Source organism: Aotus nancymaae, unplaced genomic scaffold, assembly GCF_030222135.1.
Source record: "Aotus nancymaae isolate 86718 unplaced genomic scaffold, 86718_ANA_hifiasm-v0.15.2.pri h1tg000155l, whole genome shotgun sequence".
Lineage (NCBI taxonomy): Eukaryota > Metazoa > Chordata > Mammalia > Primates > Aotidae > Aotus > Aotus nancymaae.
Window position 1 is genome coordinate 3,515,828 of NW_026988570.1, and position 13,798 is coordinate 3,529,625.

Genomic DNA, 13,798 nt, shown 5'->3' on the forward strand with positions numbered 1-13,798 from the left:
CACCCGGCCCACCAAGGCACCAGGGAATGAATGGGGCTCCCCAGTCGGCCGCGGGCGCGCACTCACAGGCGACGTAGGCGAGCAAGGCGATGCCCAGCAGCAGCTTCATCCTCCTGCGGTTGACGGCAGACACGAGGCGCAGTAGCGCCTTGCTCACCATCCCAGGGAGCCGCGCCGGTCCAGGGCCCTGCCGCGCGGGGCCCGCCTGCTGCACAATGCGCCGCGGCGGCGGCGGCGGCCCGGAGAGCCCCGCCCCCCGCCGCCGAGCGACCCCGCCTCCGCACGCCCGGCTTCCTGCCGGTGGGATCACCGCGCACGCGCACCTCCACCCCCTCCTCCGGCTCCGCCCCCGCCCAGCCGGCTTCTCTACCCGCAGGCGCAGTTGCAGCCTTTCACGCCTTGGTTTTCGAAGAATGTGGCGTGGAGGTCTGGTGGGCGGGCGCGGCGCGGCGCGGCGCATGCGCGTTCTGGTATGTTTCCCCCCGCCCCCCCGAACGAGGGCGCGCCTGCGCGGTTCCGGAGTTGCTGCGGGGTATGTTTCGCTGAGGTGCGTCCCCAACCCGAGGGTGCGACCGCAGTGGCCAGTTTCCGAGCCCCGCCCGGCAGGGGGCACGCGGTGGGCATTCCGGTGTTGCCATGAAACGAAACTTATTTGCTAAACTTGGTCGAGACTTTGAAGTTGTTGAATGCCTGCCTCAGAAAGTTGCCTCTTTCTCTGGGCTGTTTGGTTGGCTTTTTTTAGTTAGAATATCGGCAGCGAAAATGATGAATCCCCTAAACCTTGCCGAAGTAAAAACTGGCTGCATTTTTTTTCCCTCTGCTGTGATCAACTGGGGTGTCTTTCTTTTAAAAATAAAGGATCTTTTATTACTTTAAAAAGTAGTGCTAAGTATATTAATTTAGGATAGACTAGGAAAAGAAAAGATGAAATCGCGCTGTCTCTCCTTAGAGAAAAACCCTGAACATTTCATCGTGTGTGTTTCATTCAGTCTTTTTGTTGAGTGTATCTGTTCTGTGGGTGCTGTACTGATTGCATAGGAGGTACCTGTGTTTATTTATTTAAAAAGCATTTATTCAATGACTACAAGTAAGGAGGTGTATCAAAAGATTCATAGATAACCAGAAGCTTGTCGTTGGATCTGCAGAGAGCTGGTCCCACGAAGGAAAAAAGACAGGTACACACAGATGTATATGATGCCACGTCAAGAGAGATCCCGGATTTGGGAGCTGCAGGCTTCAAGAGCTCATCTTCAGCTATAGGGAGAAATTGAAGTCAGCAGCAGCTCTCCTACCTCTTGGAACCTCAGGCCATTTTGCGCTCAATAGAACATTCTCCTTTAGATTTATTAGAAATGTTCAAGAAAAAGAAATATGGCAGCTGGTAGTAAAGCAGCAGCTTTATGTTACATCTTTCAAACTATATAGTGCAGATGCTGTGATTCTGATAAAACCTCCCTCCATCCTACCTCTCACCTAAACCTACTGAGAATCTCAGACTAGGAGGAAACAGGCTGAGCGGTTTGCTAAGGGCGGAGCACCTCTGCTATCCATTCTGCCCATAGATGGAGTGGACTTCTTTAGAGAAGTCCAGCTCCCTGACTCTGACGTGTCCAAGGAGGCTGCCAAGTGACAAACACCTGGCATGGGAGCCTGAGCCCTGGGTTCCCAGAGGGGCCAGGCCCCCAGAGCACACCGGTTTGGAACAAATCGATTTTGTAAGTCTGCGTTTCCTCGTAGCTGACTTTTTGAGTTTGCCTTAGATCTATGGTTTTTTGAAAAGAGAAGTAACTAGAGCCAGTGGGGCTCTAGGCTTTTCCCATTCCATGACTCCGTGGTTTTTAGATTACAGATGAGGAGCAAAAATGAAAGAAAAAAAGAGTTCATTAACACATGACCTATGGGCAAAATGAAAGTGAAGCTTCTTGGCAGATCTCAAACACTTTAGGTTTTAGGTGGGGTTTAGCTGATAGATAACCTAGTAGATGAAAAAGGTCAGAAATTGTGGGGTATTTGCCATTTCTGTAGTAAACTCCTTAAGCCCAGCTTTCCTAGTTGAGCATTTTTTTTTCTGAGGCTGGATACTATTGCCAACTTCTGCCCTATGGGATTAAGTAAATGGAAATACCGTTAGCAGCTGCAGTTGAAATAGCTGCTGCTGTCATTATTGCCACCCAGAAGGCGGTTGGTGTCCCAGGACCCTGGTGTCCAGCTGAGCCACAGCCAGAATTAAAGAGTAAGCCCTAGTAAGTGTGCGCCCAGTGGAGGTAAGAAGGCCTGAGGGAGGGAAATGCCAGAGGAGCCCTCCAAGCTCTTCTGGGGACCTTGGACGTAGGCAGCACCATTTCTCTGTACTTCTTGCCTCCCTTGTCTCTTCCCAGCCCATCCCCACTTCCCCAAAAGGTTCTGGGCTCATCCTTCCCTGCCCTCTCCCTTGCTGTCAAGCCCCTCATATTTCTAGTGAATAGGTTAACAACAATATTTTTGAGCAGTTACATATTTTTGAACAATTACAAGATACAAGATAGTGTTTTTGACACTTAGGGTAATTAAAAAATGAATAATAATACGGCTTCTCTCCTAGAGTGTTCAAAGCCTAAGGAGAGGAGAAAATTAACATTTATTAAACTTCTACAGTGTGCCAGGGACTGTTATGCAATGCACTTTCATTGTTATCTCACTGTTATGGTTTCATTCTATATCCTCACCCAAATCTCATCTTCATTTGTAATCCCCACATGTCAAGGGAGGGACCTGGTGAGAGGTGACTGGATCATGGGGGCGGTTTTCCCCATGCTGTTCTCATGTTAGTAAAGGAGTTCTAACAAGAACCAGTGGTTTTTGTTTTTGTATTTGTTTTTGAGACAGTCTTGCTCTGTTGCCCAGGCTGGAGTGCAATGGCTCAATATCAGCTCACTACAACCTCCACTTCCTAGGTTTGAGTGACTCTCCTGCCTCAGCCTCCCTAGTAGCTGGATTACAGGTGCTGGCTACCACGCCTGGCTAATTTTTGTATTTTTAGCAGAGAATACAAAATGTTGGTCTGGCTGGTGTCAAACTTCTGTCCTCAGGTGATCCACCCGCCTCAACTTCCCCAAAGTCCCGGGATTACAGACATGAGCCACCACGCCTGGCCAGTTTTAAAAGTGTTTGGAAGCTCCCCTTTGCAGCCTTTCTCTCCTCTCCCCTGCCACCATATGAAGAAGGTCCTTGCTTCCCCTTCCCCTTTTGCCATGATTGTAAGTTTCTTGAGGACTCCCCAGCCATGCTGAACTGTGAGTCTATTAAATCTCTTTCCTTTATAAATTACCCAGTCTTTATAGCAGTGTGAAAACTGACAAGTACACTCATTTAATTCTTGTAACAGCCCTGTGGGGCACGGTTGGCATTGGCTGCTCTTTAAAATACAAACAACTTTTTAAAATTAATTTTTAAATAAAAAAATGTTGTATATTTATAATGTATCATATGTATATGTATAGATGGTGGAATAGCTAAAATTAGTAATTAACATATCCATTTATTCACATGCTTATTTTTTGTAAGAACATTTAAAATCTCTGCAGTTTTCAACTTTACAGTACGTAGTTATTAACTATAGTCACTATGTTGCACAGTGGATCTCTTTAACTAATTCCTTCTATCTAACTGGAATTTTGTATCTTTTAACCAACATTTCCTCAATCCCTTCTTGCCCTAGCTTCTCTCTGCAGCCTCCCTGGTAAGCACCAGTCTGCTCTCTCCTCTATGAGTTTGACTTTTTTAGATTCTACATATAAGTGAGATCATACAGTATTTGTCTTTCTGTGCCTAGCTTATTTCACTTAATATAATGTCCTCCAGGCTCATTCATATTGTCTCATATGACAGGATTTTCTTCTTTTTTGAAGACTAAATAATGTTCCATTGTATATGTTTACCACATTTTCTTTATCTGTTCATCCATTGATAGGCACCTGGGTTGCTTCCACTTTTTGGGTATTGTGAATAATGCTGCTGTGAACACAGGTGTAAAAATATCTCTTTAAGACCCCACTTTTAGTTCTTTTGGGTACACACCCAGAAGTGGTATTGCTGGATCCTAAGGTCGTTCTACATAATTTTTTTGAGGAACCTCTATACCGTCTTCCTTAATGGCTGTATTGATTTACGTTGCTCCTGTCTTTAAGAGATTAGGAAACTGAGGCTCTGAACATTTGAGGCTCCCAACACTTGGTAGGTGGCAGGGTTACCAGTTACTTGGCTTGGTAAGTAACAGGGTTACCAATCACAGAGCTGGGAGTGTACGGCTGGAATTCTAAGTCATGATTTTTCTCTACATGAGGATGCTTTTCTGGAGTTGAGTGCAGATGTGCAAAGAAATGACTGTCACTCACAGCAAAATGTCCTGAGTGCTTACTCTGGGACGAGGTCACATGAATGGCTGAGGAATTTCGCAAGAGGAATATATGCTTCCAGGTCATGAACTGTGGTTTGCCATGCAGGGACCGCTGACAGGCTCGCAAGAGCTGACAGTCTGCAGCTCTTCCTCTGGGATTATTTGCACCATGAAAATATGCAGTTGCTAAAAACCAGGGGTTCTTTAAAAAAAAAAAAAACAACAAAACTAGCATACATCTGCTTGCAGATGAGAACAGTGAGAGAGAGAAAGCTTTGCAGAGCAGGAGCTACATGAGCTGAATTTGAAAGGATGTAGTATAGGATTTGCACTCATATATCTTGGTCAGGGGCATCCCTCAGGAAACAGCAAAGGCAAGGATTCTGGGGAGGGAAAGGTTTCCGTAGGAAATAGTGGGGATCTTGGGCAGGAGGAGCAGAGAACAAGAAGCAAAGGTATATTGGCCGGAAGCAGTGGTTTCTGCCTGTAATCCCAGCACTTTGGGAGGCCAAGGTGAGTGGATCACTTGGGATCAGAAGTTTGAGACCAGCCTGGCCAACATGGTGAAACCCCATCTCTAATAAAAATACAAAAATTAGCAGGGCATGTGGTGGGCACCTGTAATCCCAGCTACCTGGGAGGCTAAGGCAGGAGAATCACTTGAACCCAGGAGGCAGAGGTTGCAGTGAGCTGACATCGTGCCACTGCACTCCAGCCTTGGTAATAGAGTGAGAGTTCATTGCCAAAAAAAAATAAGAGAAAGACGAAGCAAAGGTATAAATTACATTGGAAAGGAAGGCCTTGAGGGTTGGAACAAACTAGGCATCAATCACACCCTCATGAAGGGTTACTTTCTTTCTTGGCTACTCACTAGCAGTCTCAGCCTCTGAGACTGCACCTTTAGACTCTATTCTGCACCTTTGAACTCTATCCTGAATACTGCTGGACCTTGAGTGTGCAACTGCATCTTCTAGGCTTCCCATTAGGCTCTGCTAAGAGAGGGCCCTGGAGGAAGATCAATGGGCAGAGGAGAGATGCTTCTGTGTCAGCTCTACTAGCAAGGCCATTGCTAGTGGCTGCTGGCTCTTGCTGCAGCGAGGGTGGGATGGTTCTGGACTCAGCAGCCCCAAGGAGGCAGCATCTTTTCAGAAGTTTACCTCTGTAATCAAGGCCGCTCTTCTCAGCTGATCTGGAGCTGACAGCTTTTGATCTCTGGGCATCACTTCTTTCATTTTGGCTTCTTCAGAATCTCTCTTCTCCCTTTGGTGCTTCTTAACCCTGCCAACATCTTTGGAACCAAACCCCTATATTAAATTTCTTCCATTTGAAATGCTTACAACAGTTGTCCTGACTAGATCTCAACTGATACATCGTCCTCTACTGAGGTGAGAAAGAAGGCTTGGTCTCAGACCTCCTCCTCAGCTGCCTGCCATGAAGCTGTTCTTCCCCGCCATGCAGATGTGCCATGGCCACAGAAGTTTTCCTGTTGGTAGTGACCACCCAGCCTGGATTGGAGTCCCTTTCTAGAGCATATGTCTCCCTTTCCTAGGGTCTTAGGAGAAGGATAGATGTGAGGTAGGCTTTGCTGCCCTATTGTTTTATTTCCCATCATGCTGCCACCCCAGGATGAGTGAGTACACTAGATCTTCTTACTGGTTTAGGCAAACAGATGGGTTTAATATCACAGCATCATGAATAGCTTGAAATTACTTATCTAACTTTCCATTCTTGAGTCTTTTTAAAAAATATATTTTATTTTTTTAGAACAGCTTTAGATTAGGGAAAAATTGAGAAGATGGTACAGAGAATTCCCACATAGCCCACACCTTTTTCCGGCTATCGTTAATATCTTGCATTTGTATGGGATTTTTATAACTTCATAGATCAAGGGTTCACACTATCAACGTGATTTGTGACTGCTGATGTTGACCTTGATCAGGTCAAGGTCAACTGAGGTAGTATTTATCAAGTTTCTCCACTGGAAAGTTACTTTTTTTTTTTTTTACCCCTTTCCATACTGAACTCTTTGGAAGGAAGTCACTCTATGCAGCCCACACTCGGGGAGTGGGCCATTTTGCTTTCTTCCTTGAGGATGGAGAATCTATACAAATTCCTTGGAATTCTACTGCACAAGAGTTTGTCTCTTCTTTCCCTTTATTAATTTGCTTAATCATTTATTTATATCAGTATAGACTCATGGATATTTATTTTATACTTGGAGTTATAATACAGTACTACTTGATTAATTTTATCACTCAAATCCTGCCACCGTATGTTATAGGGAGCTCTTTTGGTTGCTTCTGTGCCCCTTTGATACACTTACATCATTGTGGAGTTTCTGGGTTTTTGTTTTAGCATTATTTTATTTCCTGGCACTGCAAGAAACTCTAAACTCATCTTGTACATTTCCTGCCCCAGTCCTAGGATCAGCCATTTCTCCAAGAATTCCTGTTTTCTTTTATTGGAGAATAGTACTAGAAACCAAGATCAGGGTACTAGGTGTGCTAGTATTACAGGAGTGTTGTTGCTTCTAGATGTTCTTAGCTCACAGAGCAAAGAAATATGTGTGTATGTGCACTAACCTTTGTATATACACATAGCAATAAATATTTCTATAGATAACAATTTGTATCTATAAACAGGAGTTCCTACTGCGGTCTCCAACTCTAATACATTGCCACATAGATCATTTTAGGATCATCTCCCTAAACCTGGTTCCCACCATCTGCCATCCATTTACTAAATCATTTGATTCCAGTACACATGTGTAGCAGTGTCACTTGTTTCTTTGACCTCTTTACCACTGGGATGGCATCTATGAGTATTTCTGTCCTTTCCCTTTACACACACACACACACACACACATACACACACACCCCTTTCCTCCCCTCTTCTCTCCCCACAACCTTGCATCCCACCCCAACTCTGGAATTTCTGTTCATCCCTGTGCTGTGCAGTTTGTCCTTTGTCTTCCCTCATTTTGTCCCTACCTGTGAAGGACTTACCTTCCTCATCTATACTTGCTAATAAAAGCGTTTTCTAAGAAAATCCAGTTCCCTTCCTAAGACACACTTGGTTGTCACCCTTAAAATATTTTCTTAAACCTGACCAGAATAAGAGTCTGGTCTTTTGTCTACAGACAGTGGGGTATGCCTGTCTCAAGCAGCAGCTCCTATTGTCCAGGCAGGTTTTCTGGCAGCATCAGCTGGAGTGGGAGCAGTCTCAGGAGAAGCTCATGCATAGAAGGCTGCTACAACAATTCAGGTGGACAGGAGTGAGAAAAGCTAGGAGTCGTGGTGGAAAGGGCATAGAAATAACTTTGAGGGTTATTTTGGAAGTTGAGCGACAGATGTTATGGTTGATTGTATAGATCAGTGGGGAGAAAGAGTCATTAAATGAGACTCTCATGTCATATGCTGGGGTGACAGGTCCTCCTGAGGTGTTAGTGAAGACTGAAGGTGTTTTTCCTTCCAGGTATTTGTATTTTAATGAGTCTCCTGGACTAGAATTCAATGCTGACAAATAGGGTTTTATATGCATGCCCACTCCAGTAGAAATTTGGGATTACCTGAACCCCTGGGTTAGGAAGGGCATCCAGACACAATGGGAAAGAGCTGTGATACTGGTAATGCCTGCATGGTTCAGACAGGGTGGGACAAGAACTCGGGGACCCATGACTCTTGGTTTTCATGGTTCTATTGGAAAGTTCACTCCAGTTCAGTAATTTTATTGTGAATTTTACATACTAAAACTGCCAATGAAGGAGATAGTTTTGAACAGAAGCCTCCATATTATATCATGTAGGCAATTCCTTCCTTGTCTAGTCTAAGGCTGGTCTTGTATTCTAGACTAAAATAACCAATTAGCTGGGTGAGAGCCCAGTCATAATAAGTTATTATTATTACTTATTATTATCATACAGTGGTTGAGCAAAGCCCTAGGTCAATTATTATTACTTATTATTATCATACAGTGGTTGAGCAAAGCCCTAGGGCTTTGCTTTCTTGTGCTCAACCACTGTATGTTAAGTCAATAGTGAATTAATCAGTTAATTGTGAATTAGGTATCGGCCACTACTAAGTCATGCTTTTCAGACCTTACGATATCTTAAGGTATACAAGCATGGGATCTTTAAAGGCAGAGCTGCTCCTAGGCTATTATGATATTTTGATTGGAAGCAGGAAAAGGCTCGCTTTCCTCAATGCACCTTCTTTATTTCTTTCTGGAAATTGTTATGATATAGATCTGTATATCTACCCATGCGTGTATGTGTGTGCAGATATATATATATATATATATTTCTGTGATATTGTGCCTTTGGCCAGTGCACAACCTGCACAACTATACATGGTATATATAGTCAGCAGTAAAGGTAGGATATAGTGATGCAATGAGAAGGTAGGGGAAAAGATAGAAAGAAATGGCTTCCTTGTATGCATCTGGGGTATGGAGTTACAGCAATTAGATTTGCTTTGACTAGGGTTTCTGGTGCACAACCAATTCTAACTTACAAAAGTACTTTGAATAGACAAGCAGCTAGTACATGAAAAAGACTGACATGAAATAGTCCTCTTCCTCATGTCCTCCACTTCCACTTCTCTGTCTGGTCCTACAGTCAAGGACAGGATCAGAGAAGGTGGGATGTGTCCAAATTGAGTCAAAAAGCAGAGGAGGTCATCAACCATGAAAGCACCCTGAGACCGTAAAGTAATAAAACTCATAAAATAGATGTGAAGACAGTTCCACTGACATTATAAGAAGTTGCTCATTCTGAAGGACAACATTCATTAGACATATGTGCAAAAGTCAGTTCCTTTACTGTCATACTTCATATGCAGCCTTATAATTGCTTTTAAATTACAAATATAAGGGAAAAGCAGAACTCTTGTGATGGTAGCAAATCTCCATCATAAAGTAATGTGTAGGTGTCAAGGCTGAGATGGGAAAAATTTTAAATGTTAATAGGACAAAACTAAAGAAAGCATTTTAGCAGGATAAAACTTATAGTGGGGAGAGAAAAAGGACAGAAGAATCAGTGTAAGTGGATGTTAGTTTGTTCATTTTAAAGGCAGGTAAGCCTACTTTAACATACAGGTTCAAGGGAACAAGAAACACTGATAAAATAGCAAATCAAAAGCCAAAGGCCTTTCCCCCTTCAAAAACCAGAAGAAGCTAGTCCCCAGTGCTGAATTTGCTAGAGCAAAATTTGCACTAGAAAAAAGAATTTCAAAAGAGATATCCCTAGGTGGATTTCTAAATAAAATTAAAATAAAGTAACATTACTCAAGTGTTCTTCAATGGTTGAATGGATAAACAAAATGTAGTATAAACATACAATGGAATATTATTTGGCCTTAAAATTCTGGCACATGAGTACAACATGGATGAGCCTTGGGGACGTTATACTAAGTGGAATAAGCCAGTCACCAAAGGAAAAATATTGTGTGATTCTACTTACATGACGTACCCAGAGTTGTCAAATTCATAGCAACAGAAAGTAGAATGGTGGCTGTGAGTGGGAAGAGGGGGAAATAGATAACTGTTGTTTAATGGGTGTGGCATTTCAATTTGGGAAGATGCAAAAGTTCTGGGCATGGATAGTGGTGATGGTTGCACAGTGTGAATGTACTTAATACCACTGAGTTGTTTACTCAAAAATGGTTAAAATGATACATTTCATGCTATATATAATTTACCACAATAAGAAAAAGGAGAATCACTCTAGCTTTCTATGCTCACTATAAAGTAATAGAAGGCTAAACTCCTGTAATAACAATGTTAATTTGATCTGGTATTCTCTCTTGCTGCACTGAATGTATTTTCACTATTAAAAATAAAGTAATACTAAAAATATCCACCTAAGCCTTTTCAAAGGTGTCTGTCAAAATCTCCAGGCTGGGCATGGTGGCTCATGCCTGTTATCCCAGCTACTTGGGAGACTGAGGCACAAGAATTGCTTGAATCACTGCAGAGGTTGCAGTGAGCCAAGATAGTGCCACTGCACATCAGCCTGGGCAACAGAGTAAAAGTCTGTCTCAAAATAAAACAAACCATACATACATACATACATACATGTATATATATACATACACACACACACACACACACACACACACACACTTGTATGTGTGTATTCTCCCCCAAAAGAAATTCCTCTGAATTAGTTTATCCAACAGAAGTGGTCATTTATTTTGTGATTTGCTAAAATGAAAGCAATGCCATAACATAAGGAAATAAGAGCCTTGTATAGTAGACTAACACTGTAGCATCCCACTTGCAATTTGAGCTGTTACTTAGAAGTTCAGTTTAATTGGCTTAGTAGCCTTTATGAAGCTTTATAGAATGTAAAGGTATGTATATCTGACTCAATTGATGAATTGTGGCTGCATTTATGAGAAGTTCAACATCGGTCACTTGGTTTAAGCATCCTTCTTTGGAAAAAGAGGCAGGACATATTATTGTGACTTATGCATGTTGTCCAAAATAAAACAAGTCATAGGTATGAAGCCTGACTGCACTGGGGACAGCCTGCACCACTCAAGGAATTTTCCGACCCCTACATTCTTGTGTCTTCTTCTGCTGAGAAGAGAGAGGTATATATTCATTAGCAGAAGAAAATAAGTTTAAGCCTTCTTTAGTAATTTAGATTAATATTTCAATAACAAAGACCTCTGCATTATTATACCAAAGGATGCCATACTGCTGGATGAGGAGCAAATGACTCCAGATTCCAGTTCTGGCCAACTGATATGACTGTGCACATATTATTTAGCCTCCTTGAACCTACATCTGTAAAATGGGTTAAATAACACATACCTTTCAGGGCTGCTGTGAGGATTAGAGATAATAGATACAAAACAGTGTAATCCCTGTCACGTAATGGACACTCAGTAAGCACTACTCATTATTACTGTTGTTAGTGTTATTGTTATTGGAATTTTTGCTAAGAACAGCTGACTCATGACAATAAATCTGTACTAGCCAAAGATGTGTTTTTTCAAAACTTTGAGATTAATACTGGATTGAAAGCAATGATAAGGCTAGCAATAGCATTGTTGGTTGATTTCAATAAAATCTTTCACATCTGGGTGATGTGAAAATTAATGAAATTCGTAATTCCATGTCTGGGAAGTATTATTGGAACATAACCATGATCATTCGCATGGCTGCTTTTGCTCTGTCAGGGCAGAGTCAAGTCAACGTAACAGAGACTGTATGTGGCTCTCTTGTCACTTTGCATTGTTGCCCCACACACTACAAATAGCAGTGACACAGTCTTAAATCTATGGCAATCAGTTATCACAGAAATCACTATACCATGACTTTGTTGTTGTTGTTGGTGGTGTTGAAACACAGTCTCGCTCTGTTGCCAGGCTGGAATGCAGTGGCACTATCTTGTCTCACTGCAACCTCCGCCTCCATGATTCAAGGGATTCTTCTGCCTCAGCCTCCCCGAGTAGTTGGGACTACAGGGGTGTGCCACCACGCCCAGCTAATTTTTGTATTTTTAGTAGAGATGGGGTTTTACCATGTTGGCCAGGTTGGTCTCGATTTCTTGACCTTGTGATCCACCCCCCTTGGCCTCCCAAAGTGCTGAGATTACAGGTGTGAGCCACCGTGCCCAGCCGACATTTCATTTCTTATTACATATGCATCCCCATTATATCAAAGAAAAGAGAAAAGTAGGCTTTGAGTGTCACACTTTTAAAGCACAGTAGAGTGTAGATTATTTTACTGGATTAGACGGCAAGCCATTATCTTTATTATGCAATGACACTACAGCTGTGCTAAATGTATACTACATGGAATGACACTACCGGACTAAGCACTCACAGCAATATCCCCAATTCACAGGAAAGTGAGTCAGAAAAAATTAGCACATTTAAAATAGAATGTTTCATCAAGCAGAATTTCTTCACAAAAATAAAAAATGAAAATGAGGCTGCAAAGTACATTTTAACATGACTCATTTGTTTGTTAAGCAAGGACAACCATTTATCAACAGTGAGTTAATAAAATCATATTTTATGGCAGCAGCCAAAGAAATACCTCCAGTGATAATAAGCTTGCTTAAAAACTATTAGTCTTTTGGTGAGAAACAGTTTCTTACAGAATTGGAGAAATTGGGAGCAACATTAATAGTCAATTTAAAAACAAGGCTAATGTGTTTTTTCTTGGCTCTTGATGAGTCAATAAATGTAACTGATACTGCTCAGCTGTTATTTATTTGAAAAGTTAGTGGTAAATTTAAAGAAACTGAAGAATTAATTTCTATATTTCATCTGTGTGGAAGAACTATGGGTGAGAATATTTTCAGAGAGGTTGGGAAAAGCACACATTCAGTACAACCTGAAGTGGCATCTAGTAAGATGTGTTTCATCTGACGGTGGTAAAAATATATGTAGAGTACAGAAACAGTTGGACAAATTTATAAAGCTTGTGAAAGTGCAAGGTACTTAAAACCTTTATTTATTATGTTACTCATCAGCAGGTTATTTGTAGAAAACATTTGAATATATCGTATTATTGAACTAATTGTTTCAACAGTGGGTTTGATGCACTCTACTGGGCATAGCCACTCTCAGTTCCATGAATTTTTGTCATAAACAGAAGCTGAATATCCAGACTTGCCCTCCCATACAGTAGTTCAATGACTTATCAGTGGTAAAGTTTTATTGCAATTTTTTTTTAGCTCTAGGGTGAAATTTGTTGGGAGAAGTAGCAAAGGAGAAAGGACTTACAGAGTGCCTACATAAATGGGTTATGATTGAATTTCCGAACAAAAATAACTACATTTAACTCCTCTTATTAAACATTAAATAGCTTTGGAAATTAGCTTCTGCTACAGACTCAAGAATGTTTCTTAATGAATTCATTCTAAAATTGCAAGGTAAAACAACTCTTTTATTTACTTGTTTGTTTTTAGGAGACAGGATCTTGCTATGTTTCCCAGGCTAGTCTCAAACTCCTGGCCTCTAGTTATCCTCCAGCCTCAGCCTCCGAAGTAGCTGAAATTATAGGCATAAGCCACCATGCACAGCAAGTAATACAACCCTTATATGCAAAACTTAAACTGTGGTAAAGTCATTCAACAACAACTAATGTTTAAATCACAGTAATGTCAAACTGCTTTCTATGTATACATCTCATGCTGTCATGCTTAAAATAAGAAATAATGTTAATATCTCCGTTCCCACACAAATTTGTAGCAGATATACTTTTTGATTCCAAACTATGGTTCTAGCAGTGTTTATCAGACCATAATGCAAATGCAAAGGAAATTTCCATATTTTAAAATATTTTTAACTGTGCAGTTGGGGAGCTTCCATCTAACCTTCAATTAGAAGTAAGTAATCTGAAATGTAATATTATGCTAAATAGCAAATATCAAGAGAAGAATCTAGCAGAATTCTACAAATGCCT

General features: G+C 41.6%; 1 protein-coding gene and 1 pseudogene across 2 annotated transcripts in view; both read right to left on the reverse strand.

Annotated features, from left to right (window-relative positions):
* UXS1 (UDP-glucuronate decarboxylase 1) overlaps nucleotides 1–219 on the reverse strand; it is a 94,235-nt gene extending 94,016 nt beyond the window's left edge. For both annotated transcript variants that reach the window (XM_012435652.3, XM_012435651.3), the window contains exon 1: nucleotides 67–219. In XM_012435652.3, coding sequence (XP_012291075.1) covers nucleotides 67–160 — 94 coding nt within the window. In that variant the 5' untranslated portion in view covers nucleotides 161–219. The remainder of the gene's footprint in view (nucleotides 1–66) is intronic.
* An 862-nt stretch (nucleotides 220–1,081) lies between these two features.
* LOC105718760 (THO complex subunit 4-like) overlaps nucleotides 1,082–13,798 on the reverse strand; it is a 29,767-nt pseudogene continuing 17,050 nt past the window's right edge.